Source organism: Equus przewalskii, chromosome 3 (genome assembly GCF_037783145.1).
Source record: "Equus przewalskii isolate Varuska chromosome 3, EquPr2, whole genome shotgun sequence".
Classification (NCBI taxonomy): domain Eukaryota; kingdom Metazoa; phylum Chordata; class Mammalia; order Perissodactyla; family Equidae; genus Equus; species Equus przewalskii.
In genome coordinates, this window is record NC_091833.1 from 118,283,925 (window position 1) to 118,311,691 (window position 27,767).

The following is a 27,767-nucleotide window of genomic DNA, read 5'->3' on the forward strand; positions in this document are numbered from 1 at the left end:
ATGTTCTTTCATCATAAGTTAGGGTTCTCCATCCCAGCCTTTGATGAGTGAATGCTCATTCACAAGTGTTAAGTGTCAGGCTCTGTGCTGGAACCAAGAACATGAAGGTGTAAGACACAGCTCCAATCCTCAAGGAGACAAACCCTTTGGACAGTGAACCTCCTCGAGGGGACAGTGAACCATGTGGGAAGGATGACAGGAGCGCTTCTGCACGGCATAGCCCTGCTTCCCACTTCCCACTCCTTAGTAGATGGTACAGATTGAAGAAGCCTCATGCTAGATCCCAGTGCAACTCCACTGACCATAATCAGGCTAAAGGACATCTTTGGAGAGGAGATCCAGGAAAACAGTATAGACTGAAGGTCAAGGGCTCTGGAACTGGCCAGAACTGGGTTCAGAAACTAGTTTTACCTCTTGTTAGCCATTTCAGTCTTTAACACTTAGTTAACCTCCCTAGGCTTCACAAATGGCTCAGCAACTGCTGTGAGGCCTAAAGGAGGCAACATCGGGGTATCCTGGAGCTGGGAGCCCAAGTCACAGCCAAGGCTTCATCATCGACCATGTGTAGACAAGGTGAGTTGGAGAGCAGACACAAGTAGCCTGTTCCCACCTCCACCCTCGCCACCCAGCATATGGAGGTGTCCTCACATGGTTCTTCTGTTCACAGGAACTGACTGCTGCACCCCACCCTATCCCTGACAGAACTCCTCATAAATACCTTTTTATCTGAGGGACCCGAGATCTTGGACACCAGAGCTGCTTCCACAAGGCCCTGCTCCAGCAAGGAGTCATATTTTATGCTTCTCTTCCTGTTCCTTCTTGCCTTATTTTCTGGTTTTTGTCCATTTTCTTCTGACTGGGACACAGTAGCAGCACCATCACCACAAATGGAAGATTCAAAGAGAGGTTTCCCATTCATGTATGTTTTGGTGATTTTCAGCTTAATTTCTGGAGAGCCATTTTTGATAGGGGTAGTGTTAGGTGGTGTCCCAATTCCTTTCATTTCCTGGGACTCAAAACGCAATCTGGCATCATGAGCACCGGGTTCTCCATTAAACACACGAGAAGTTAGATCTTTCAGCTTCTCAGTTGGAATAAAAGGAAGTGCATCGTGACCATTAAATTTCTGCATGACCCCCTCCTGTAGACTGGTAGAAAGTTGGGCTTTGCTGAGGAATACAGAACATTCGCGATTCACTTCACAGTTCTGTGTCTTTCCATTTGTATTGCCAAGGATTTCTGGTGCCTGCTTCATCTTTATGCACTTTACAACTTTCTGAACAGAAAGAGGATTTTTTTTGATGCTAAATTCCATTCAGCCCAGATGCTTCCGTTCTTAGAACACTACAATATTAAAAAAAACAAAAGAAAAAGAAACATATTATATTTAAAACCCAAGATAAGTATGCCAACACCCCTACAGCTTTGTGGGGGTTTTTTTTGAGGCAATTTATGATGTTTTACATAATGATTTAGGTCACAGGAGGCAGTTCTAATATTACAAAAATGACAGAATCACAAAATGATAAAGCTAAAGGAAAGCAATACGAATAATTTTTAAGAAGGAGAACACAAGTCAGGCAAGGAAACTTAAGTCGTGCCATCACCACTAACAAGCAATGTGGCCATGGACGCAACACTCAATCTCCTTAATCACTCTTCAAACGGAGATTACCACCTGTCACAGGTATACGTGCCAGAGGCAGCTAACACAAAGCCAGTCCCGTGCAAAAGGATAAAAGACAAGAGCTTTTTTAAAAACAAAACAAACAGTCCTTTTGTCACAGCTGAGGAGGACTCCCAGGCAGAGGTTCAGCGATGCACCCAAGGTTACCTGGTCAGCAAAGTTTAAAACCAGATCTTTCAATGCTTGGCACAGTATTAGTTCTAGACTATTGTGGGGGTGGGGGGAGCCGTTGCCAAAAAGCCAAAAGTTAGAAAGTGAGCAAGCACCCTGCATCAGCTCTGGTTTATGCTCAGGCTAGTACTCCAATCTCTATCCCCCTCCTCCTTCTGGCTCAGGCCCAAATTACATGCTTATCACAAGGAGCACTGCAGTAATGGTAAATTTTATTTAGCCATCACCTGAAGATGAACTAGTTGAGGGCAACACTGCTGAGCCACAACATGCACTACTTGCAACATGGCACGCCGGCCACATGAGGCCCAAGTGCAGCTGGGGGGTGGTTTTAGGAAGACTTCTCTGGCTGCAATGTGGTGATGTGGAGTCTTCACTGTACAGCTACAGTCCCCAGTCAGGGACAGCCAATGAAAGTGCCAAAACTCCAAAGGGTGGCTAGAAATAAGAAACAGGGAGGCACCCATTCCAGCTGGGAAGACACCTGCCAAGAGTGCAAAATGACAGCCACCAATGACACGCTCCCAAGAAGGTGGCAACCAAGAGCATCAGACTCTGGGGAGAAGTTGAGGGTAAGGACTGGAGCTGCCCACCGATGTACAGGAGCAGTTCTCAACTGGGGATGATTTTGCTCCCCAGGGACATTGACACTGTCTGGAAACATCTTTGGTTACCAACCACCTGGGGACTGCTACTGACATCTACTGGGGAGGGGTCATGATGCTGCTAAACATCCTTCAACACACAGGACAGCCCTTACAACAAAGAACTATCTGGCCAAAAATGCCAGTAGTGTTGAGGTGGAGAAACTAATGTGCAGCAATAAGGGGCTGCCAATGACTGCAATCTGCAGTTTCCACAGAAACAAATGGGGTGGAAGCCAGACAGCTGAGGCAGGGACAGAAGAAAAGAGAGCAAATTTAACAACTCCAAGTTCCAGTTTAGCTTCACATGCCCAAGACAATCTTTTAACACCTGAACACATATAAAGGTGTTGTGTGTGACTCACACAATATTTTTCTTAAAAGTAAATCAGAGTAGGTTCCTATTCTAGCTCATGTCAGACTAATTGGACAAAAATATAAAAATCAACTACCTGACGGCACTGGAGAGAGACCAAAAGCAGGAAGATAAATGGAGGTCACCTCTTAAAGAAAGGAGCAGTGCTGGGCCAATGTCCGGGTTCTTAGTTTTGTGCCTGAGGAGAGCCTGAGGGAACCGCAACAGCTGTACAAAAGGGAGCACTTCTAACAGGAGAGAGCCAGGAAGGGAAGGGCCGAATTCCGCATATAAGCTCAGCCCAAATTTGAGGCTGACACATGTATGAGGCAGAATCCAAGTAGCCTAGCTTGTAAAATGACTGAAAGGAGACTCTAGTTGCTATACAAAAACAACTCAAAACACCACTCTAAAGACCAAAACTACAATGAGATACCACCTCACACCCACGAGGATGGCTACTATCAAAAAAACACAAAACAACAAGTGTTGACGAGGATGTGGAGAAACTGGAACTCTTGTGCACTGTTGGTGGGAGTGTAAAATGGTGCAGCCACTGTGGAAAATGGTATGAAGGTTCCTCAAAAAATTAAACTAAAACTTACCACGTGAGCCAGCAATTCCACTTCTGGGTAATACCCAAAAGAACTGAAATCAGGGTCTCAGAGACATATCTGTACACCTATGTTTACAGCAGTATTATTCACAATAACTGAAATGTGGAAGCAACCCAAATGTCAATCAACAGATGAATGGATTACCAAAATGTAGTCCATCCACACCATGCAATGTTATTCCAGCCTTAAAGAAAGAGGGAAATTCTTGCACGTGCTGTAAGATGCATGAACCTTGAGGACATTATGCTGAGTGAAATGAGCCAGTCACAACAGGACAGATTCTGTGTGATTCCACTTCTATGAGGTCCTAGAGGAGTCAAATCCATAGAGACAGAAAGCAGAATGGAGGTTGTTGGGGGGTAGGGGAGGGGGGAACAGGGAGTTGTTGTTTAATAGGTAAAGAATTTCAGATTTGCAAGACGAAAAGAGTTATGGGGACAGATGGTGCTGATGGCTGCAAAACAACATGAATGTATTTAATACCACTGCACTGTACATGTAAAATGGTTAAGATGGCAAATTTTCTATGTATCTTAGCACAATTAAAAATAAAGACCACTCTTGAGGCCAGCCCCATGGCCGAGTGGTTACGTTCGCGTGCTCTGTTGCAGGCGGCCCAGTGTTTCGTTGGTTCGAATCCTGGGCACGGACATGGCACTGCTCATCAAACCACGCTGAGGCAGCGTCCCACATGCCACAACAAGAAGGACCCACAACGAAGACTATACAACTATGTACCGGGGGGCTTTGGGGAGAAAAAGGAAAAAAATAAAATCTTTAAAAAAATAAAAAATAAAGACCACTCTTAAGGGGAACATAGAATCCAGAGTGTCTAAAGCATATCATTCACAATATCCAGGATATAACCCCAAATTACTAAACACATGAAGAAACAGGGAAACAAGAGAAACCAATCCTGAGATGGCCCAAATACTGAAATTCAGCAGATAAGGAGTTCAAAGTTCTATTATAACCATGCTCAAGGACAGAAAGGAAAAAATATTCAAAATAATAAATTGGAAATAGCAACAAAGAAACAAAAACAATGAAAAAAAGCCAAATGGACATTCTATAACAGAAATATAACTGAAATAAAAAAAAATCATTGAATGGGCTTAATAGCATAATAGATATGAGAGTCAGGAAACTTGAAAATTGATCAGTAAAAATTATCTTGCCTAAAAAAGAGAAAAAAATCTTAAAAAAAAAAAAAGAGAACAGAGCTTCAGCAATCAATAGAACCATATCAAAACGCCTGGATTCCCACTTCCACCCAGAAGGAGAGGAGGGAAAGAATTGGACAGAAAAAATGTTTGGGGGAAAAAAAAAAGCCAGAAAACTTTCCCAAATTTAGTGAGACAAATTTACAAGTTCAAGAAGTTCAGCAAACTCCAAGCAGGATAAATATCAAAAAAAACCCACCCAGCAGAGGAGATGAACAGACATTTTTCCAAAGAAGATATACAGATAGCCAATAAACACATGAAAAGGTGTTCAACATCACTGATCATCAGGAAAATGCAAGTCAAAACTACACTAAGATACCACCTTATGCCTGTTAAAATGGCTATAATCACTAAGACTAAAAATAACAAATATTGGAGAGGGTGTGGAGAGAAGGGAACCCTCACACACTGCTGGTGGGAATGCAAACTGGTACAGCCACTATGGAAAACAGTATGGAGATTCCTCAAAAAATTAAAAACTACCATATGACCCAGCTATCTCACTACTGGGTATCTATCCAAAGAACCTGAAATCAGCAATTCCAAAAGTTCCATGCACCCCTATGTTCATTGCAGCATTATTTACAATAGCCAAGATGTGGAAGCAACCTAAGTGCCCATCAACTGATGATTGGATAAAGAAGATGTGGTATATATATACAACAGAATACTACTCAGGCATAAAAAAGAACAAAATTGTCCCATTTGCAACATGGATGGACCTTGAGGGAATTATGTTAAGTGAAATAAGCCAGACAGAGAAGGACAATCTCTGTATGACTCCACTCATATGAGGAATTTATACATGTGGACAGAGAGAACAGATTAGTGGCTACCAGGGGAAAGGTGGGGTGGGGGGTGGGCACAAAGGGTGAAGGGGTGCACCTACAACACGACTGACAGACAATAATGTACAACTGAAATTTCACAAGATTGTAACCTATCATTAACTCAATAAAAAATAATAATAATAATATAAAAAAGAAAGAATGTACAGGGGCCGGCCCCGTGGTCAAGTAGTTAAGTTCACGCACTCCACTTTGGCAGCCCAGGGTTTCACTGGTTAGAATCCTGGGCGCAGACATGATGCCACTCATCAAGCCACGCTGAGGCAGCAACCCACATGCCACAAGTAGAAGGACCCACAACTAAAAATACACAACTATGTACTGGGGGTCTTTGGGAGAAAAAGGAAAAATAAAATCTTAAAAAAAAAAGAAGAAAGAAAGAAAGAAAGAATGTACAACTGAAAGCTCACGCTGATGTAAAACCATTATGAACTCAATAAAAAAACCCAAAAAACCAAAAAACCCCACCCAGGTGCACATCAGTCAAAATGCTGAAAAACAAAGATAAAGAGAAAATCTCAAAAGCAGTGAGAAGAAAAAAAGACCAATTACACAAAAAACTATCATGTGTATGATCATTTATTTCCCACAAGAAACAGGCCAGAAGACAGCGAAAGAACATGTTTTGAGTAACGGGGGAAAAAACCAACTGTCCACCTAGAATTTGATATCCAGAAAAAATATCCTTCAAGAATAAAGACAAAATATATTTGAAGAGAAATAAAAACCAAGAAGCTGTTACCAGCAGATCTACACTACAAGAAATGCTAAAGGAAGCTCTTCAGGTTAAAGGGAAATGAGAGCAGACTGAAACTCAGATCTTTAGGAAGAAATGAAGGGCACCAAAAATGGTGAATGTATGAGTAAATATAAAAGACTATTTTGGGGGCTGGCCTGGTTAAGTTTGTGTGCTCCACTTTGGCGGCCTGGGTTTGCAGGTTTGGATCCTGGGCATGGACCTATACACCACTCATCAAGCCATGCTGTGGTGGCGTCCCACATACAAAATAGAGGAAGACTGTCACAGACGTTAGCTCAGGGACAATCTTCCTCAAGCAAAAAAAGGAAGATTAGCAACAGATGTTAGCTCAGGGCCAATCTTCCTCACACACACACAAAAAGACTATTTGTTCTTCTTAGTTTCTTTAAAATTCACATAACTAAGCAAAATTTATAACACTGTAGGGATTATAACTTAACATGTATAATAATACACATAATACATATGACAACTGTAGCATGGGACAGGGAGCAAACAAATCTAGACAGTTGCAAGATTCTTGTATTTTATATGAAGTGGAACAATATTAACTCTAAGCAGACTGTGATGAATTAAGGATGCAAACTGCAATCCTAGCTAGAGCAACCACTAAGAAAATAATGCTAAGAAGTAGAGCCAATAGACAGATAAGAGTTTAGTTGCCAAGAATTAAAGTTTGGGATATTTTACACAAAAATTCATATTTCTGGCTTCCCTTAGAACATACCCAAGGTCACAAGGCTAGGAAATCATGGGACCAGGATTTAACTCCAAGCCTAAGTCGGTATTAATCACGACCTGTGTGTGAACCACACTTTTCAACATTGCTTGTTTCTGTTGTTATTTTCAAGTTTCTTTTAAATCCTTGAATATATTAAATATAATTTTTAAATACCTGGTCTTTGGAGGTCTGTTTCTACTGTTGTTTTTATTTTCATTCCTGGTGCTTGTTTCTTTGTGTGTTTTGTCATTTTTTTCCTCCTAATCTGACTGTGGATTGCTTATTTCCCAGGATTCTACCCATGAGAACTCTTAAAGGCAAGGGCCCCTCCAGAGAGGTCAAGCTTTTACTTTCTTCACAGCACTGCAAGTCACTGACCACTTAATTTTATCTTTCTAGGGTTTTTGATTTTTCCAAAGTTATACCAATAAGTTAGAAAATCTTTCACTTTGTCCAGAATTTCAAGAAAAATATAAAACCTAACCAAGAGGTAGAAAATCTGAAAAGCCCAATAACCACAGAAGAAAAGCCCAGAGAGCTTCACTGGCGAGTCGCACCACCCTTCAATAACCAATCATTCTTATATTGGGGGGGGGGGGGGGTTTAAAAGAACAAGAGGACAAACATATACCCACCACTCCAAAATGACAATTTTTAGCATTCTGCCACATTTGCCCCAAGTCTTTTTTACATGAAAGAAAAAAGAACTCTGGATAACAACAACTACAGATATGTACTCAGTGCTTACTCTGTGGTACTCCTCCACACCTGAGAACTAGGAACGGAAACACATCCAGAACCTCAGGGGCTCCCAGGAGTGAGAAGCCAGACTCATCTAATCAGACAGCCTACCACCAAAAAATGCCCTCAGTAGCTTCTTGGCGGGTTCTGGCTCTTCACACCCATAACACTGCAAGGCAGCATTATTATTCCATTTCACAGTTACAGAGACTGTGACATCCAAGTCATACAGCTAGAAGACAGAGGGGCAGCAGCCAGACACAAGCAGTCTGGCTCCAAGTACTGCCTTCCACAGGTCTGCGGTGAAGAATGAATGAATAAAGCAAACATGCAGTCTACTTATTCTGGAAACATAAGTTCATTTACTCTCGCCCAAAGGCAATCCTCATCATGAATTTACTATGCATCCTTCCAGTCTATGGTATCTATCCATTAACACAGAACTCTCGTATGGAGTTTGTATTTCAATAAATGCTATCGTACTGTACCTTTGCTCTGTAATTTGATCAACATATCTTTACTTCCCCATGTTGATATACAAGTCTAGCTCAGTCTTTTCAAGTGCTGTGTATTACTCATTACATAAATATATCACTCCTATTGTTTAAATTATTCCAGAACATAGAAAATAATAGAAAGTTTCCCAAAACTTTACACAAGGCTGGCATGACTCTCATACGAAAACCAGACAAATGAATGCAAAAAAGATCTACAGGCCAAATTCAGTCGAGCATGATTGTAAAAAGAAAAATTACGAAACAGAAGTAAATCAAACCTAGTCATTACAATATTAACATAAGACACCACAGCTTAAGAAGGTTTATCCAAAAATGATGATTCAACATCAGAAACTCTATTAATATTATATCACTATGTTAACACATTACAGGAGATTTCCAGTGAAGACAGCCAAATTATTTCGTTAAAGAAAAAAGTTAATTCACCTAATTCAAAGCAAGAAAGGGAAATCTCTGGGTCCAGAAATGAAGAGGGAACAGCAATCAACCTAATAGGGCTCAGGTTCCATGGGGCAGGACTCCAGGCTTCAAGGGCTGGGCTTGGCAGCCAGAATACAGAGCTGAGGCACAAAGCAAGGGTCTAGGCTCCCTTCAGATAGCCCAGAGCAGGTCAGAAGGGTGTGGAGAGTGGCCGGCTAGAGTGGTTTGGAGCACAGAGTGTGAAGGCCACTGCCTGGGCTGGAATTCTGGCTCTATCACTTACTAACTATGGCAAGTGATTGCAGCCTCTCATCCACACTCCAGTTCTTGAGGACAGAGGACCAGCCCCACAGGGTAGTCATAGCCATTGAGGAGAAAGAGCAGGCATCACCCAGAGCAGACCAGAGTGTCTGCTGTCACAGCACCATCATCATCTGAGCTTTGCCACTGGCCAGCCCAGGACTGAGCCCTCAGCAAAAACCCACTAGAAGCCATTGGGGAGACAGAATCACTCTCAAGAAATCTGTCTCAGAAGGCTGTGGTGCCCCAAATTCTGAGCCAAGAAACTTACATAAAAATGGGTCTAGTATGCATGAAGCTGGCAGGGCCCTGCAAAGGCAGCTGGGAAACCGCTCAGGGGAGCTTCTACAGCCCAGAGCACATCTGGAAGATCTCTCTGCAGAAGTGAGCGAGGAGACAAAGATTACACAGCATGCAAAACCACCACCATCAGAGAGTAATACCCAATGAGCTAGGCATAGGGTAATATCAAAGGTCTTCCACAGAATAAGAAATATTTTTTTCAAAAATCGCAGATTTGGAAAGAAAAACAGGCACTAAAATAAAAAACTCAATAGTTGCACTGAATATAGCAGACTGAACACAGCTAAATACATAATAGAAGACAAATCCAAACAAATCACCAAGACATACGGCTGATAGATAAAAAATATTTAAGGGGCCGGCCCGGTGGCACAGCTGTTAAGTTTGCATGTTCCACTTCTTGGTGGCCTGGGATTCACTGGTTTGGATCCCAGGTGTGGACATGGCACCGCTTGGCAAGCCATGCTATGGTAGGCGTCCCACGTATAAAGTAGAGGAAGATGGGCATGGATGTGAGCTCAGGGCCAGTCTTCCTCAGGAAAAAGAGGAGGATTGGCAGTAGTTAGCTCAGAGCTAATCTTCCTCAAAAAAAAAGTATATAATTTAAGAGGGGTTAAGAGACATAACGTTCGTGTTTCATTCTTTCAAAAATTTACAGTGCTTACGATGTGCCAGACACTGAATTTTAGGTGCTAGGGTTACAGCATTGAACAAAATGTGATAAAAAATATTCTGCTGTCCTAGTTAATGCAATAAGACAAGAAAAGGAAATAAAAGATATACAGATTGGGAAGGAAGAAAATAAAACTGTCTTTTGTTCACAGACGACATGATCATCTACACAGAAAATGTGAAAGAATCAAAAAACGCTCTGAAAACAAATAATAAAGAACTCTTGGAACTGATACAAATAATTATAACAAGGTTACAGGATACAAGGCTAATACACAAAAGCCAATCACATCCTTATATACTAGCAATGAACAAGTGGAATTTGAAATTAAAAACACCATTTATACTAGCACCCTCCCCAAAATGAAATACTTAGGAATAAATCTAACAAAATATATAAGACCTATATGAGGAAAACTATAAAACTCTGATGAATAAAACCAAAGAAGAACTAAATAAATGGGAAGATATTCCATGTTCATGAATAGGAAGATTCAGTATTATCAGGATGTCAGTTCTTCCCAACTTGATCTATAGGTTAAATACGATCTCAATCAAAAGCCCAGCAAGTTATTTTATGCATATCAACAAACTGATTCTAAAGTTTATGTGGGGAAGCAAAAGACTCAGAAGAGCCAACACAATATAGAAGGAAAAGAACAAACCTGTAAGACTGACACTACCTGACTTCAAGACTTACTATGAAGGTATGGTAATTAAGGCAGTGTTGTACTGGCAAAATAACAGACAAAGAGATCAGTGGAACAGAATAAAGAGACTCATAAACATACTCAACTGATCTCTGACAATGGAGCAAAGAAAGCCTTTTCTACAAATGGTGCTAGAACAATGGGACATCCACCCACATACAAAAAAATGAATCTAGACACAGACTTTACACCCTTCACAAAATAACTCAAAATAGATCATAGACCTAAATGTAAAATGCAAAACAATAAAACTTCTAGAAGCTAACACAGGAGAAAACCCAGATGACCTTGGGTTTAGCACTGGCCTTTTAGATATAACACCAAAGGCAGAATCCATGAAAGAGATCAGTGATAAGACTTCATTTAAAAAGAAAAAATCTTCTGGGAGTATCTCTCTGTTTGCTAGATGGGATGCTGCCCTATTCATAAATCACTGAATAAAGCCAATTAGAACTAAAAAAAAAAAAAAAAATTCTGCTCTGTGAACAACGTCAAAAGAATGAAAAGACAAGCCACACACGGGAGAAAAGGTCTGCAAAAGACATATCTGATAAAGGACTGATATGCAACATATACAAAGAACTCTTAAAACTCAACAATAAGAAAATAAACAACACAACTAAAAAAATGAGCTGAAGACCTTAACAGACACCTCACCAAAGAAAGTATCCAGGTGGCAAATAAGCATACAAAAAGATGCTCCACATCATATATCATCAAGGAAATGCAAATTAAAACAAGATACCACTATACATCTATCAGAATGACCAAAATCTGGAACACTGACAACACCAAATGCTGGAGAGTATGTGAAACAACAGAGACTCCCATCCACTGTTGGTGGGAATGCAAAATGGTACAGCCACTTTAGAAGACAGTTTGGCGGTTTCTTACAAAACTAAACATACATTTACCATATGATCCAGCAATCTCACTCCTTGGTGTTTACCCAAGGGAGTTGAAAACTTATGTCCACACAATGGAATAATGGAATATTATTCAGAACTGAAAAGAAATGAGCTATCAAGCCACAGAAAGACATGGAGGAACCTTAAATGCATATTACTAAGTGAAAGAAGCCAATCTGAAAAGGCTACACACTGTATGATTCCAACTCTATGACATTCTAGAAAAGGCAAAACTATGCAGGAGATAAAAAGATCAGTGGTTGCCAGGGGTTCGGGGGAGGAAGGGATGAGCAGGTGGAACACAGAGGATTCTCGGGGCAGTGCAACCATTCTGTATGATAGTACAATGGTGAATACATGTCATTATACGTTTGTCCAAACCCATAGAATGTACACCAAGAGTGAACCCTAATGTAAACTACGGACTTTGGGTGACTATGATGTGTCAATGTAGGTTCATCAATCGTAACAGATGTACCATCTGGTGGGGAGTGTTGGTAATGGGGGGGCGGGGCTATGCATGTGAGGGGCAAGGGATATAGGGGAAATCTCTGTACCTTCCTCTTGATTTTGCAGTGAATCTAAAACTGCTCCAGAAACAATAAATAAAGTCTTCCCATCCAAAAGAATTTAAAGCAGTGACTCAAACAGTATTTGCAGCATTATTTCCAATCAACAAAGGAATAGATAAAATGTGGTATATCCATACAATGGAATGTTATTCAGCCTTAAAAAGGAATGAAGTTATGACACATGCTACAACAAGGATGAACCTTGAAAACATTATGCTAAGCCAAAGAAGGCAATCACAAAAGGATCAATACTGTATGATTCCACTTATATATGAAGTACCTAGAGTAATCAAATTCATAGAGACAGAAAGTAGGATGATGGTTCCAAGAGAATGGGGGAGAAGGGAATGGAGAGGTAGTGTTTAAAGGGTACAGAGTTTCAGTTCTGTAAGATGAAAAAGTTCTGCAGATGGATGGTGGTGATGGGTGCACAACAGTGTGAATGTGCTTATTACCACTGAACTGTACACTTAAAAATGGTTAAAATGGTAAATTTTTTTTTTTTTAAGATTTTATTTTTTCCTTTTTCTCCCCAAAGCCCCTCCGGTACATAGTTGTATATTCTTCGTTGTGGGTCCTTCTAGTTGTGTGGCATGTGGGACGCTGCCTCAGCGTGGTTTGATGAGCAGTGCCATGTCCGTGCCCAGGATTCGAACCAACGAAACACTGGACCACCTGCAGTGGAGCACGCGAACCTAACCACTCAGTCACGGGGCCAGCCCCTAAAATGGTAAATTTTATATTATGTATACTTTACTACCAAAAAAAAAAAAAATACTCTGCCCTCAGGGAGCTTACATTCCAATGGAGTTTCAGGAGAGACTAGGGAGGATGGGAGAAAAGCAATTTTCAAAAGGATAATAATGGAAATTTTTCCAGAGATGAGAGGAGATTCAACTATTTGAATTAAAAGAGCACCCAGAGTTCTGAGCAAAACATATAAAAACAAATCAATACCTAGACACATCATACTGAAACTAGAGAACATGAAGGGATAAAAAGAAAATCTTAAAACCTAAATACCCATAAATAACAAGTTAATTTGCCAGACTTCAGTACAAGAAGAGAAATGGTAACACAGACCATTATTTAGCCTCAACAGATAGGAGTAGATGATGGAGTCTCCTAAAAGTGTTAAGGGAAAATAACTTCCCATTTAAATTATCTTTCAAATGTGAGGCAAAATATATTTTCAGACATGCAAAGACTAAGGGAGTTTTATATATATTCTTTTCACAAAAGAAATGCTAAAAGAGGTACTGCAGCAAGAATGTAAAGTTAAAAGAAAAGGATGAAAAAGTAAGAGGAGAGTGGTCATTCTAAAACAGTTTTTATATATAAAAAGAACATGAGGCTTCCCTTCTCTCACTTATCTGCATTCCTTCCAGAAACCCCAATTAAAATGACAGTAAAGGAATTTCAAAAAAAGTATAAATCCACAAGGACAAAGACAACAGAGGAATAAGAGTTACAGATGTCAAAGGTGGGAAAGCTGATGTGGAGGAATCAAATCTATGTTAGAGACGTGCTATTGTAAAAGGAAGACTAGGGGCTGGCCCCGTGGCCGAGTGGTTAAGTTCGCGCGCTCCGCTGCAGGCGGCCCAGTGTTTCGTCAGTTCGAATCCTGGGCGCGGACATGGCACTGCTCATCAAACCACGCTGAGGCAGCGTCCCACATGCCACAACTACAAGGACCCACAACGAAGAATATACAACTGTGTACTGGGGGGCTTTGGGGAGAAAAAATAAAATAAAATCTTTAAAAAAAAAAAAAAGGAAGACTAATAACTTAATTTCTCTTATTCATAAATATTCTTCCCTTTAAAATGTCCTAAAATAACAAATGTAATATATAATCATTGTAAAAAGGAAAGACAACACTGAAACACTTAGAGTAAAAACTGAAAATATGGAGGGGCCAGCCCAGCAGTGTAGTGGTTAAGTTCACACACTCCACTTCGGTGGCCCAGGGTTCGCAGGTTCGGATCCCGGGCACGGACCTAGCACCACTTGTCAAGCCACACTGTGGCAACAAACCACATAAAACAAAGGAAGGTTGGCACAGATGTTAGCTCAGGGCCAATCTTTGTTATCAAAATAAAAAAATAAAAAACTGAAAATATGGAAGTTAAACCAGAAACTCACAGCTCAGAGTTATCAGTGGTTTTCCAAGGAAGCAGGAATGGGGTGGGGAGAGTTAAGCATCAGATTGCTGCTTTTTGTAATAAGCTCTTAAGAATTATGTAATTAATTCCTTACATTTCACACAATATATACAATATGACCTGACAGATTAAGTGGCTGGGGAAGCTAAGCAGACCCCTACAGAGCCACATGGAATAGAGGAGGGGTCCCCAACGTGGAGGGAAGGACAAAAGGAACAATCAACAGTCAGAACTAGTCACTGAGCACCAGGCCCTGTTCCAGCACTTGGAAACAGAGCAGTAAACAAAGCACGTAGCTTATTCTTGTGGAGCTAATATTCCTGAGGGAAGAGACAGAGATTTTAAAATATAGATATGATATGTTAGGGAAAGAGTAAAGAGAAAGATGGGATGGAGGGTGAGAAGGTGGCAGGAAGAACGTCCCTCCCAGACCAGGGCTAAGCAAGCCCCAAAGCTCCTTTCCCCAAGGCTCCGATGCCAGAGCCACACCAGGCCTCACTGTACCACCCTTCCAGTTGTTCAGATGTCCAGCCGCAGCCCACTCTGTTCATTCTGTGAATCTAACTGAGCAGAGAATCACCTTGAAGAGATCTCGATGCTGGGACAGTAGTAAGGCCTTCAGGACATGCCCCAGAGCCAAGCCAGGAGAGGAACCAAGCTCCAAGTCATTCCTCCAAGGAAAGGAGAGAGACTTAAATGGAAAATCAAAGTTTGCAAAAATAGTTTACATACACATACACCCTAACATTCCCTTGTTTTCTAACATTTCACACTAATCTATCTGGAAGATATTTTGGTTCTGCCTTCAGTGAATGATGACAGGATCTTCATTCTTATATCAAAGAACTCTATGTAAAGAACAACAAAATCAGTACAGTTTGCTAGAGAGCAGGAGCTGAGGGAAGTGACCACTCCGCTACTTCAAAAGAATTCTCTAATGAAAAGCTTTATTTCATAGAATTTAGAATTTACTTCCAGCAAAAGTTTTGCTTCTCTGCAGAAATGCATCTATGACAATGAAGACTTTCTAGCTGAACTGTTTCTTGTTTCATTTGGCTGCAAAAAAGCTTAGAGTCACAGGCAAAGCTCAATGTCAGCCTTGGGCCTACTCATCTGTGCTGCTTCTCTCCCCTGCAACCCCAATCTTAACCTTATGATGATACAGAAGTTGCTATCTCTCCTGGTCCCGTTACTGAGTTTTGCTCTATATATTCTCAGTGTAATATGTCACACCTTTGGACCTCATACACCGCTGGGGTGGAGCACATAAAATGGTACAGGTGCTGCGGGAAACAAGCCAGCGGTTCCTCAAAAAGTTAAACAAGAGTTGCCATGTGACCCAGCAATTCCACTCCTAGGTATCTCCTCAAGAGAGAACTGAAAATATATGTTTATATAAAAACTTGTACAAGAATTTTCACAGCAGCATTATTCATAAAAGCAAAAAACAACCCAAATGTCCAACAACTGATAAATGGATAAAAGAAATGCGATCTATCCATACAACGGAATATTCAGCCATGAAAAGGAATGAAGCACTGAGACATGCTACAACATGGATGAACCGTGAAAACATTTATGCTGAGTGAAAGAGGCCAGTCACAAAAGGCCACATATTGTATGACTCTGTTTAAATGAAACATCCAGAACAGGTAAATCCACAGAGACAGAAAGTATGATGGTAAGTACCAGGGGCTGGGGGATGAGTGGGAATGGGGAGTGCCTGCTCGATAGGTACGGGGTTTCTTACTGAGAAGATGAAAATATTCATGGGGCCAGCCTGGTGGCGCAGCGGTTAAGTGCGCACGTTCCGCTTCTGCCACCTGGGGTTCGCCGGTTTGGATCCCGGATGCTGACATGGCACCACTTGGCAAGCCATGCTGTGGTAGGCGTCCCACATATAAAGCAGAGGAAGATGGGCACAGATGTGAGCTCAGGGCCAGTCTTCCTCAGCAAAAAGAGGAGGATTGGCAGCAGTTAGCTCAGGGCTAATCTTCCTTTAAAAAAAAAAAAAGAAAGAAAGAACTCAAGATGTCCCAGAATCAAAAGGTCAAAAAGACTCATCAAGTGCCCAGCATAATAAATGCAAAAGAGACCTACACGGGGTGGGGCCGGGGCGGGGGGAGAGGGGGAGAGGACAGGACACAGACATAATGGGTCACATGCAAAGAATCAGAAACCCTGATAACGTTAGGTTTCTTAAAAAGAGAAAACACGCATGGAAAGCCCAAAAATAATGAAGCTATGTCTTCAAGTTTTTGAGAGAAATTATTTTCAATCTAAATTATATGCCCAGCCAAGCTATCAATCAAATATAAGCACAGAACAGATCATTGTAGCATGCAAAGTCTCAAAAAATGTTGCCTCCCACACATTCTAAGATAACTACCAGAAGATATATCACCAAAAATGAAGGTAAATCACAAAAGACATGAGACCCAAAAAACAGGTGGTCCATCTCAGAGAGTAAGAATGTACAGCTGTGCCTCAGGCCTATGGAAGAGTCCAGTCTGGAGCAGGAAGACAACCAGCTCCCAGAGGAAGGTCTCCAAGAAAAAAACAAGGAAATGACAGTCAACTGTAACTAACCATTGCAAAAGGCTTTTTATACAGTTCATTTGGAAAACCTGGGCTAGGTTAGTAATAGATGCACGGAAAACCAAGCAAATAGAAAAAGAACATAATTATTTCCACCAGGAAAACAAAAAGCCATACAAGAAAGTAAATATTACCCATCACAGTGCTTTAGCTGACCGATCTTAACAGCTGACAAATATTCACTTAAACCAAAAAGTATTATAAAACTGTGGTGGATTAAAGATGGCCAAAAATTGTTTGCCACCCCGCCCCCCACCAAGAGATAAAGTCTATTTCTCCACACCCTTGTGTCTGGCCTGGGCCTGTGATTGCTTTCACCAAGAGAATATGGCAAAAGCGATGCCAAGCCAGAGCCAGCCTAGCCTTTACAAGGACCGGCAAGTTTCAGTTCCTCCTCCATGGAACCTGCCACAAGGCTATGAGGAAGCCCAAGCAGCCTCATGGGAAGGCCCATATTGGGGAGAATTAAGGCCCATGTCCAACAGCCCCTTTCCAGCCAATAGCCAATAACAACACACCAGCCACACAAATAAAACAAGCTGACACCACCTAGGGCAAAAACAAGCTAACCCTGACACACCATAACCAAATTGCAAAACTAAATAAATAATGTTGTTGTATTTTCAGCCACTAAGTTCTGGAATAGCTTATAACGTAGGAATAGATAACCAAAACACCACAATATTGGGAAGAAGTGGAGAAGGGGAAGTAGGAGGTCAGGAGGGAAAGAAAGCTAAATTCTTATCTCCTGCAGATAGAACGTGACACATAAAATATAAACCTGAAAGTTCCCAACTCAGCAAAGCAAGCAAGTTTTTTTTTTTTATGTACAGATATCCCAAGAAACAGCTGAAAGAGTAAAGCAGTTGCCTTGGTGGAATAGGGAGGCAGAGCGAGGCAAAATACTGTTATATTTTGTTATGACCCTCAGAGTAAACTGTCTTTAGAGTACCTGGTTCAGTTTGATAAAAGACAAATTGGAAATATACCCAAACATTTTGGTTGGTGAGATTATAGTTATAAGTTTCCTTCTACTTTTCTGTATCATACAAATTTTTCATAAAACATATTTTCCGATTATAAAATTATTATTAATAATAATTAAGCTTTTTATTTTTGCCTCAATGATGTGTTAAAAAATTGCACACCCATGAAAATAAGACTTTTATAAACTCTAGGCTGGAACTCACAACTCAGTTTCGGCTGCATCATACCCTGCCCATCATTCCTGTACCAGAAACTCACAAAGAGATACAAGGGCTGAGGGGTGTCGGGATCTGGGTAGCTAAGAAAAATCAGCTCCGAGATCTCTGGCCCATAGCAGAGAACAAGAGAAGCAGTCGGTGGAGACCAAGGGAGGCAACAATGGTTTCTATGAGACAAGGACAGCCCACAAAGAGGACACAGTCAAGAACAGTGGCCAGGCTCAAGTGGCCAGCAGCTCTACTCAAACACCCAGTGTGTGCCCTTTACGCACCAGTGTTATGCTCAGCCCCAAGGAGTCCTCGAGGGGCAAAATGTAAAGCAAGGGCAAGGTCCTATTAAAACACATTTTTCACTTCTAATGGGCCACTAAGACACAGATTTCCTCTATCACAGAAGTTTATCAACCTACAAAAATTACCAGGGCCCCTCTCCAAAGGAAGCAGAGAGGGTAATGTCCTAAGATTTATTCTGTTACTATTTCTTCTGAACCAGTAGATAGCTCTCAATAACACTCCACTGACTCACGGCAGGGGCCTGACAGTGGGGCACTGGTGCTGCCCTGTTTCTGCCCTTTACTGATATACTCTGCTAATTCACAGAGATCCCTAAAGCAGCCAAGAGCATACTGGTATCTGAGAAAAGCACACGAGCTTAGCCTCCAAAAGGTAGACACTGGACACACAAGAATCACTATTATTTTTTTCAAAGTTACAAGCAGTTGAATTTTAAAGAAATAAATTCTTAATGCAGATTTCAGAACTCAACAGAAAAGAACCCAAGAAACTGTTAACATGATACATAATCCTGACTCATCTTCCACAAATAAAGTACACAATTTTCAGATACAGAATAAAAAGGATAAAAACCTAACACACAACTTTCTCAGTCTCTTTTGTAAGCTTTTAAACTGGGTAGTGGTGCTTCCACTGAAATATGCTTTTTCTCTCCCACTTGAGGAAGAGTAAGTTGCCTGAAGTCAGACATTCTCTAAGCTCTCGTGTCAGTTCACACTGCCATCTCAGACTCTCACGTGAAAGAATTTGAACAGATGAGAAGCAAGGGGCCTCAACACCCAGACACCAGATAGGGCTCAGCAACATGCAGGTCACACACAGACCAAAACCTGAGGGCTTCTGAGCTGGCCACACTCCCTCCTCGCCATCCTCAAGTCTGAAGTGTGCTGCCAGCTCTCTGGTCTGGCTACAGTAATAGCGTTCAGCGCTGATATGACAGGCAGTCATCCATTCACCTCATGTACACTGAGTACCTGCTGGTGCAGCACAGTCCTAGAGACACAGAAATGAACGAGAGACAAGCACCCTGCCTTATGGAGCTTCCACTCAACCAAGAAGGGCAGGTGGGGGACAATAAACAAGGTGATGACTGCAGTGGAAAATAATCAGCCAGAGGGGATCAGGAGAATGTACAATTTCAAATGGGGGGATCAACATGGGCTTCACAGAGAAACTGTGCAAAGCAGTTTGAGCAAAGCAGTGAATAAAATTTTTAAAAATTCCTTATAGGCTTCTCCTTGTTTCTGAAAATTGAAACTGAAGTAAATGTAAATGCTTACCGAAAGAATATCTTGTCTGGACAGTGAATGGCACTTCCATCCATCTGGTTTTGTCAGACAAAAACTTAGGGGCCATCACTGACACCTCTCCCCCAACATCTCTCATACCCCAAACAACAGTTTTATTCCAGAATCCTTCCTAGCTAAGCCTATCTACTTCTCTCCACACCCACAATCTCAATGCTGGCCCACCACCACGGTAGTCTTTCACCAGGACTACCACCACGGTCTCCTAACTGGCTTATCAATGAGCAAACTAGCAGGGAGTAGTTCTCAGCATCGAGAGCATCAGAATCACATGAAGGGCTTGTTAGAACACAGATTGCTGGGCCCCACTCCAGAGCTTATGACTCAGTAGGTCGAGGGAGGGCCTGATAATCTGCATTTCTAAGAAGTTCCTAGGTGATTGACGCTGCCAGTCTGGTGACCAGACTTTGATAACCACTGAACTAGGTTATGGTACAGTAACAAGCCCAAATCTTTGGGTTTCTGTCTTGCTCATACTACCTATCTGTGTGTTTCCACAATTAGAGACAGAAAAAGGGAGTGTGATAAAGCAGACATCTCTTAGAGCTTCCAGTCAGAAGTTACATGTCACTTTTCACTGTCCAAAGCAAATCATGTGGCCAAACCAAATTTCAAGGGGGCAGGGCTGTTCCATCCTAGAGTACCCAAAGCAGGGATAATTGGAAAGACTCTAACCAGAACAGGCGGTAATCACAGATTAGTCTCCTGTACCCACTCTTCACTCTTCCCTAACCCTCCCATCACCAACTCTGCAGAGGACTCTCAGAAATGCACTTCCCAAAGAAAATAGATTCACATTACACCCACTCCCCCTGCTTAAAACACTTCCAGGGCCTCACATTGCTCTTAGGATGTAAATCCTTAATACAGCCTAAAAGAACCTGCCCCCCACCACCTCTGCAGCCTTGTTTTGCACAGTTACCCTCACCCTCTGCTCCAGTCAAACCAGCCTTCTTTCCACTCCTACCGTGGAGTCTTTGCACAGGTTGTTCCCTCATGTGGAATATTCATGCCCACCCTCTACCAAGCACTCTTCTGCTCTCTGCTCCAGCGTCAATCCCATCAGGAAGTCTCCTGATACTCAGTCCCCAGTTAGGTATAAGCTCCCTATGGATGCTACTAGAGACACCAATCTTTCCTTCATGACCCTTTTTTTTTCTTTTTCTTATGGAGAATTCTGAAGACACACATAGGTAGATAGAAAAGGGGGAGCCCCACATACCCATACCACCATCAACCTAGGCCAGTCCCGATCCAGCCACACACTCACCGCTCCTTCTTCACAGAAATGTGAAGCAAATCCCAGATGGTGTATCACTTCACCAGTAAATACCTGTATGCATCTCTAAAAGGTACAAATTCTTTTCTTAAACACAACAAAACCACTATGGTAGCTAAAGAAATAATAAAAATTCCTCAATAACCAATCTAACAACTGTTCCAATTTCTAATTGTCTCAAATATTGTAAGTGGTGTTTAGTCGTGTCTTTAACTAATTGGCCTGTCTTGGATGCAAATAAGCCCTACATAGTGCAATTAGTTGATGTGCCTCCAATCTCTTATCATCTACAGCCCCCTTCTTTTTTTTCCCTTATCGAAGAGATCAGATTACTGGTCTTTTAGTTTCCCACATTCTGAGTTCCACCAATGGTGATGCTGCACTGTAGTTTAACATGTTCCCTTCCCCCACGTATTTCCTGTAAATTGGTTGTAGGACATAGAAACTTGATCAGATTCAGGTTCAATTATTTGGCAAGACTATTTCACAGGTTTTTCAAAGCTGTCATCTTTTTGTCCAGTGTCTCTCCCCTGTTTCATCCCCCTCACAGGTCTGGAAACTCCACGGAACCAAGGACATAGGTTTTGGCTCATCACAGGCACACAGCTGATACTCAATGAATGAAGAAATGTCTGACAGAAGTACACTGCCACACTAACAAAAATATTATGGCCCCCCTTCCTATTCACATATAGATAGTGACACGTTAAAATGTCCCCTGAGAGGCAGAACAGTAAGTTCCCAGAGTACAGAAGCAGAGGTCAGGCCCTGCAGGAGTTCTAATTACTTACAGCCTTGTGACTTTGGGTCATTACTTAACATCTTTGGGATTCAGTTTCCTGCTGTGAGGAGTCAATGAGATGAGGTAAAGAAGATTTGCTGCTCAAAGCTTCACAGGGAGAAGCTCTACACAGATGGCACCAACTTCAAATCTTTGGGGGGAAGCAACACAGAAGCCTCTTATTTCTAACATAGATCTCAATTTTAAAAATCTAGGAATTCACATTTTTATGAAATAAAAATCTTTAGAGAAAAAAAGAAGACTCAAAAGCTATTTCAACTTGTTAACTGAATGGCTTTGGGCACTGCCTGAAGCCCAGAAGACAAGTGAGAGGGTCTTCGTCTTGAAAAATTCACAACCTGGAAAAGAGGGAGGAGAAAGAGCCCACACAATGTGCTGTCAAGACAGGACCTAGCATTCTCAAAGAAACGACAAACTTGGGAGCAGAGAAAAAACAAATGCACAGGGTGGCACAGAGCTGGCAACACTGGTGGAGACAGAGACGAAGGCTGGGCCACAAGAGAAGCACGGCAACGCCAAACAGGTCAACTTAGGGAGAAGCAACAGCACATGCAAAGACCCATGGGATAGAGCATGGTTCACCACTAGAGCTGCAGCAGCGTGACAATGAGATCTCAGAACAGCCACGAGGGACTGGCCAGCAAGGATGCTAGAAAAACACACAGGGATCAGACATCACGCTCAAGATCTAGGGCTTCCTCTTATGGGTGAAAAGTAAAGCACCAGGGATACACATTTGCAGCTGGTAGATGAGACCAGAGCTGCTTTTTGGAAGGAACAGAGGTAGGTCAGAAACTAGGCCCAACTTCCCTTACACTAGTTCACAGTGAGATAAAAATGGTGCCCCATTCATCCAATCTTTCAAATCAAATTGTGAATACTAGAATCACCTGGGCCAACTCTTTCCTCCTACTCTGAGCCCCATGCTGTGACCTAGTTCATCAGTGTCGCTTTGGCCCCCTCTCTTGCATCTGTCCACTCTTCCCCCTACCTACTCTGCCTTGGGAAGGCCACTGTTCTCTAGCACTGGTCCACGAGCCTCCTTTCTGACCTCTGTCACCTGCCCATGGCCCTCCATCTTTCCAACCTCACACCAGGGCAAGCATGCTCATGCCACTCCCCTTCACCCAAACAACTTCTGAGATATATTATACACCCGACGTCATACAAGGGGCTAAGGGTCTGTTCATTCAAAGTCACTGAATGAATGACTGACAGTGACTCAAGTACCATTCTAGGCACTGAGGGTATGACAGCAATCAAAGCCAAAAGGAGAAAAATCCTCGCCCTTACAGTCATCTCAACTTAGTCAGGAACACACACAAAAAATAAGTAAAACACACATAACATCTGAAGATAAGTGCTATGGAGAAAAAGCTAAGGCAGATGGGGAGTGCCAGATGGGCAAGAGAGTATTTTAAATCAGTGGTCAGGAAAGGTGCCTGAGATGGGGAAGTTGGAGCAAAGACTTAAAGGCAGACAAGAAGTAAGCCACGCAGGTGTCCAGGGAAGAGCATTCCAGTCAGAAGGAACAGCAAGCGCATCAGCCCGAGGCCAAGTATGGCTGCAGTGTTTGAGGCAGGACAGAGGCCAGGATGGCTGTAGCAGAATGAGAATGGAGAGTGGGAAAGGGGGCTGAAGCACAAAGTGCTCAAGACATACCTACGAGGGCCTCCCAAAACAGGCAAGGAACCAAGGGTAGCTTTCTAGGAGTGAGCTCCAAGCTGAGAGCTGAAGTAGAGGGAATTAACAGGAAAAGCCAGCTGTGCCCACAGATGCATTGGGGTGTGTGCAGTGTGTATATGGAAGTGGGGTGGAGAGGAGAGGCAAAAACTGACCATGCAAACGCCCAAGGGAAAAGCATGGAAGCAAGAGATGGGCTGAAGAAATCAGGTGAGAGCAAAATAAGAAGGGCAGTGAGAGGCAGAAAGCCCGGCGAGAGACTGGTCTTGAACCCCAAGGGCAGTGGAGATCCTTGAAGAGTGGGGCCTCACATGATCACATGGGCATTTCAGAAAGGCCAGGCAGGGTATAGAGAGCTAACTGAGGGTACTAAAACTGAAGTCAGAAACACACTTTCTGATCTGTCAGCCTCTGTACTACAGCAGCAAAAACACATAAACTTAATTCATATCAACGTTTTCAATGACAACCCAGTCAACTTAAAAATGGAGGTCCCAACTCCTTCCAGTAAGATAAAACACTGTTTCTCTAGACACTCACTGAGGAAGTCTCATTACTGGGGATTTTGAGCTGTAGGCCAGCATTCAGCTCAACCAACACTCTGCAATTTCTATCCTCATATATTTTGTTGAGATATACCCTTAAGTATTACAGAAATTAAGATGTTTTGAAAACTCATCTTTGGCCATTTGCTTTTTGGAACACAGGCTCAAGAACAAAATTAATTTGAGGTCTGTCTGGATTTTCTAAACTAGCAAACCAAACTTCATCAAATCAATCAACTCCTGCAAAAGCTATACTGCAACCAACACACAAATGCAAAATGCTGACAAATCCCTGGGGTAACCAACTTAAGTCTTTTTCTCCCCAAGTGCTTACTGTAAATAACCATTCTTGAAAAAGAAATTAACAAATCATATAAAGATAGTTTGTAAAGTATGAACCTAATCCTCTAGAACTTACATGTCACCTCTTTTGTATTTTGTATACTTTATACTCTTTTTACCTTGCCCAGTGATACAGAGAAGTGCAGTAGAAACATCACTGCCTGCTTCATCTTGGCGGTAGGTACAGGTCTCTTCTATTATTTATTGTACTTATATGCTTGCAATGCTTCATAATTAATTTTTATTTAACATTTGAGTTAGCTACTATGAGAAGAGGAAAAGAAAGGAAACAGCTCTACCTGGCAAAAACGGTCTTAGCTCCCCAGTGAAAGCACGGCGAACTTAGGGCACCCCCTTACTTCTCATACTCCGTTTCTTCTAGACGGTTCCTTTCTGCTCCAACATGACAGGCCAGATACTGGAATTAAAATGGACTGTTTGTTTATCCTAAGTTATACGCCCATTTATTCAGCATTTACTAAGTGCTTGCCATGAGGAGGCACCATCAGAGGCCAGGGTGCCCAAGGCTATGAGATTCCTACCTCCGAGAGTTCATCCAACAGGCGAGAAAGTTCACATATGGCCACTAAAAGGTTGGACACTCTGTGCTTAAAAAGGGAAGACAAGCAGTGGGCTACACCCAACAAAAGTTCATGCAAAGGCCTGAAGTCAGGACAGGGCACTACATATTTGGGGAACAAAGACACATTTATTGCAGTCTGGTAAAAGAGAAGAGTGAGGCTCAGGAGGCTAGGATGCACATTCAAAACTACATACATTCTATAACCAAGCAGTTCACCTCCAAAAAAAGAAAACATGTATACCAGAATATGTGAGTACAGTCTTATACCTTCAGTTCCTGCTGATTAACTAAAGCATTTATTTAGAAAGGTTATCTGTCCAGATTGAAAGGGCATGGCAAAATAAATTTGGATTATGAACTTCAGCACTACCTTACCACATCCTTTTATATGTGCTTGGTGACAAGAATCCTATATCTTCTATAGCACACATTTTATTACAGCGCTTTCTGTCCTCTCACCAGCACTTCTTAGTAAGTCCAATTCCACCTATTTTTACATCTTACACTGAAGCATCAAACCATAAAAAAGTAAGTAACTAATTAGTTTACATTCTGCCATATGAGTAAACCTTTGAAAGTTGGACTACTTATAGGCGAGGAGATCCAAATAGGTGGAAGGCTCGACCCACTCTTCTTTAACTAAGCCACAGGGTCTCTAATTCCTGACTTCTAATTCTTGCAATTCTGACTTCCTCTTCATCTAGTTCCTCACATTTAAGCAGGTACAGTTCTAACAGTCCTGAAAAAATCGGTTGCATGAAAACCATAAGCCCAGTAGCCACACCTGGTAGTCTGTTTACCTTACTGTTTTGCTCTGTATGTCTCCCCACATTTCAATTTATGTTTACACACTACATATGAATATATCACATATGTGCACATAGAAGAATAAATTGTCCATCGTTCTCCAAAATTCATAAAGTTACTTATCTGATACTCTTCAATTGGAAGGTTTACCTCTGGAATCAGAGGCCAACCTGATTGGTAGTAATGCAGTCAGGAGGGGAGGATTTTTGTACTGAATACAGCAGAGTTCTTCACAAAAGCTTACCCAAACGCACAACCTTGCAGTACGCCCTCACTTTACCAGCCATCAGCCCAGAACTGAAGGCTGCTGGGCGTCTGAGAAAATGGAAGAAAAGGAAAGGAAATGACTCAAAGTAATCGTGCTTAAGGCATGAGTCCTCTCCACTTCCAGCCGGCAGTTTAGATTTGAACTATGGCCCGTTGTGGGGTGTAGGAGCACACACCAAGCACACAAGGAAAGGGCTGTGCTAACACGACTTGCTTCCTTCATGTCATTGTTTGGAGTTGCGCTTTTCTAATATTGTTGCTCTCACCACATTGAAATACGTAACTAGGACATTTAAAACATTTGGGAAAATAAAAGACAGTCCCAGCTGCCCAAACGGGATGGCTTCTGACTTATTTTTTACCTTGATCATCTTGCTTAAAAAACACACAAAATAGAGTCAAGATAATCGATGCGAGACACCAATGGGAGGGACTTAACTTGCCGAGTGATTAAGGAACACACGTCTTGGTGTTTAACTCATTTAAAAGTCAAAGCCTTGCAAGTCTGAGCGTGGGTTGTCAGCGCCAGGAACTTCCCTAACCCGCTCCGAGCTCACGCCCCTCGCGCCGGGCTGCTCCCCGCAGGTCCTGCTACCGCGCGCACACACGCGCACACGCGCGCGCCGGAGCCCTAATTATCGGCCTGAAGATGATTAACTTCGGAAGGTCGCCGCGATACTAAGTTTCGACTTGAATGTCAAGCCCGCGGCTGGCCCGTCCCGGGCGCCGAGGGAGCAGGCGCGAACCGGCGGCGGGGCCACGCTCTCGGCTCCCGAACTCGAGACCGGCTCTTTTTAAATGCCGAGATTTTAACCGCCCTTCCTGCGGGCGGCGCGGAGCCGGCCGTGCGGTCGCGGCGCGTTCCTGCGCGGCTGAGCCGACGGCTGCCGGCGGCCGGGCGGGGCCCCGCGGCCCCTCCACCTGCCAAGGCCCGGCCGGCTCCCCGGCGCCCGCGCTGACCAACGGCCGGCGTCCGCGCCGCGAGTGTCACCCAGGGACCCTCCGCAGACAAAAAGCGCCTCCCCCGGCCGGCCCGCCCCTCCCACCGCCGGCCCCGGCCCCGGCCCGCGCCTCACAAAGGCCGGCCCGGCCCGCCCGGCGCCGCCGCCGCGAACAAAGGCCGCCCGGCCCGCAGGCCGGCACAGGTGCAGCCGCCGGCGGCCGGGCCCAACATGGCCGCGCCCGCCGCCCGCCCGGCCCCGTTAGCCGCGGCCGCCCCCCGCCCGCCGGCCTCCCCAGCCCTCCGGCGCCTCGGCCCCTCAGCCCCGCCGCCCCTCGGCGCCTCGGTCTTCCGACCCCGCAGCCCCTCGGCGCTTCGGCCTCCCGACCCTGCAGCCCCTCGGCGCCTCAGCCCCGCAGCCCCTCGGCCCCTCAGCCCCTCAGCCCCTCAGCCCCTCAGGGCCGCGGCGGTTGGGCCGGCGGTTCCAATGACCTGTTGTGCGTCGCATCCTCCGGCGGCGGCTCTCCGGGCGCGGCGGCTCCGGCGGCGGCGGCGGACCGGGGAGGGGGCCGGGGCCGCGGGGGAGGGAGGGCCGAGGGAGGGGAGGGGGCGGCGGCGGCGGCGGCGGCGGCGGCGGGCGCAGCGCGGCCAGGCCGAGGCTCTCCGCGCGCGGCGCCGACCCCGCCCCCGCGCCTCCCGCCCGCCGCCGCCGCCGCCGGGCCGCCGCCGCCTCGCAGAAGCCGCGGGAAAGTGCGCGCCGCTGATTGGCTGCCGCGC

The 27,767-nt window shown here is 43.5% G+C and overlaps 1 protein-coding gene across 10 annotated transcripts in view; it reads right to left on the bottom strand.

Annotated features, from left to right (window-relative positions):
- The window catches only part of NSD2 (nuclear receptor binding SET domain protein 2), an 88,893-nt gene extending 61,272 nt beyond the window's left edge, over positions 1 to 27,621 (bottom strand). For 3 of the 10 annotated variants that reach the window (XM_070615225.1, XM_070615218.1, XM_070615227.1), the window contains exons 1-2: positions 27,483 to 27,621; positions 719 to 1,344 (exon numbers count right to left, since the gene is read on the bottom strand). In XM_070615225.1, the coding sequence (XP_070471326.1) occupies positions 719 to 1,315 (597 nt within the window). In that variant the 5' untranslated portion in view covers positions 1,316 to 1,344; positions 27,483 to 27,621. Of the gene's footprint in view, positions 1 to 718; positions 1,345 to 2,085; positions 2,254 to 14,918; positions 15,285 to 19,259; positions 19,325 to 24,692; positions 24,812 to 26,412; positions 27,061 to 27,482 lie in introns of those variants that run through there. The other 7 variants (XM_070615226.1, XM_070615219.1, XM_070615220.1 and 4 more) reach the window with 6 other exon arrangements.
- Positions 27,622 to 27,767: the final 146 nt, after the last annotated feature.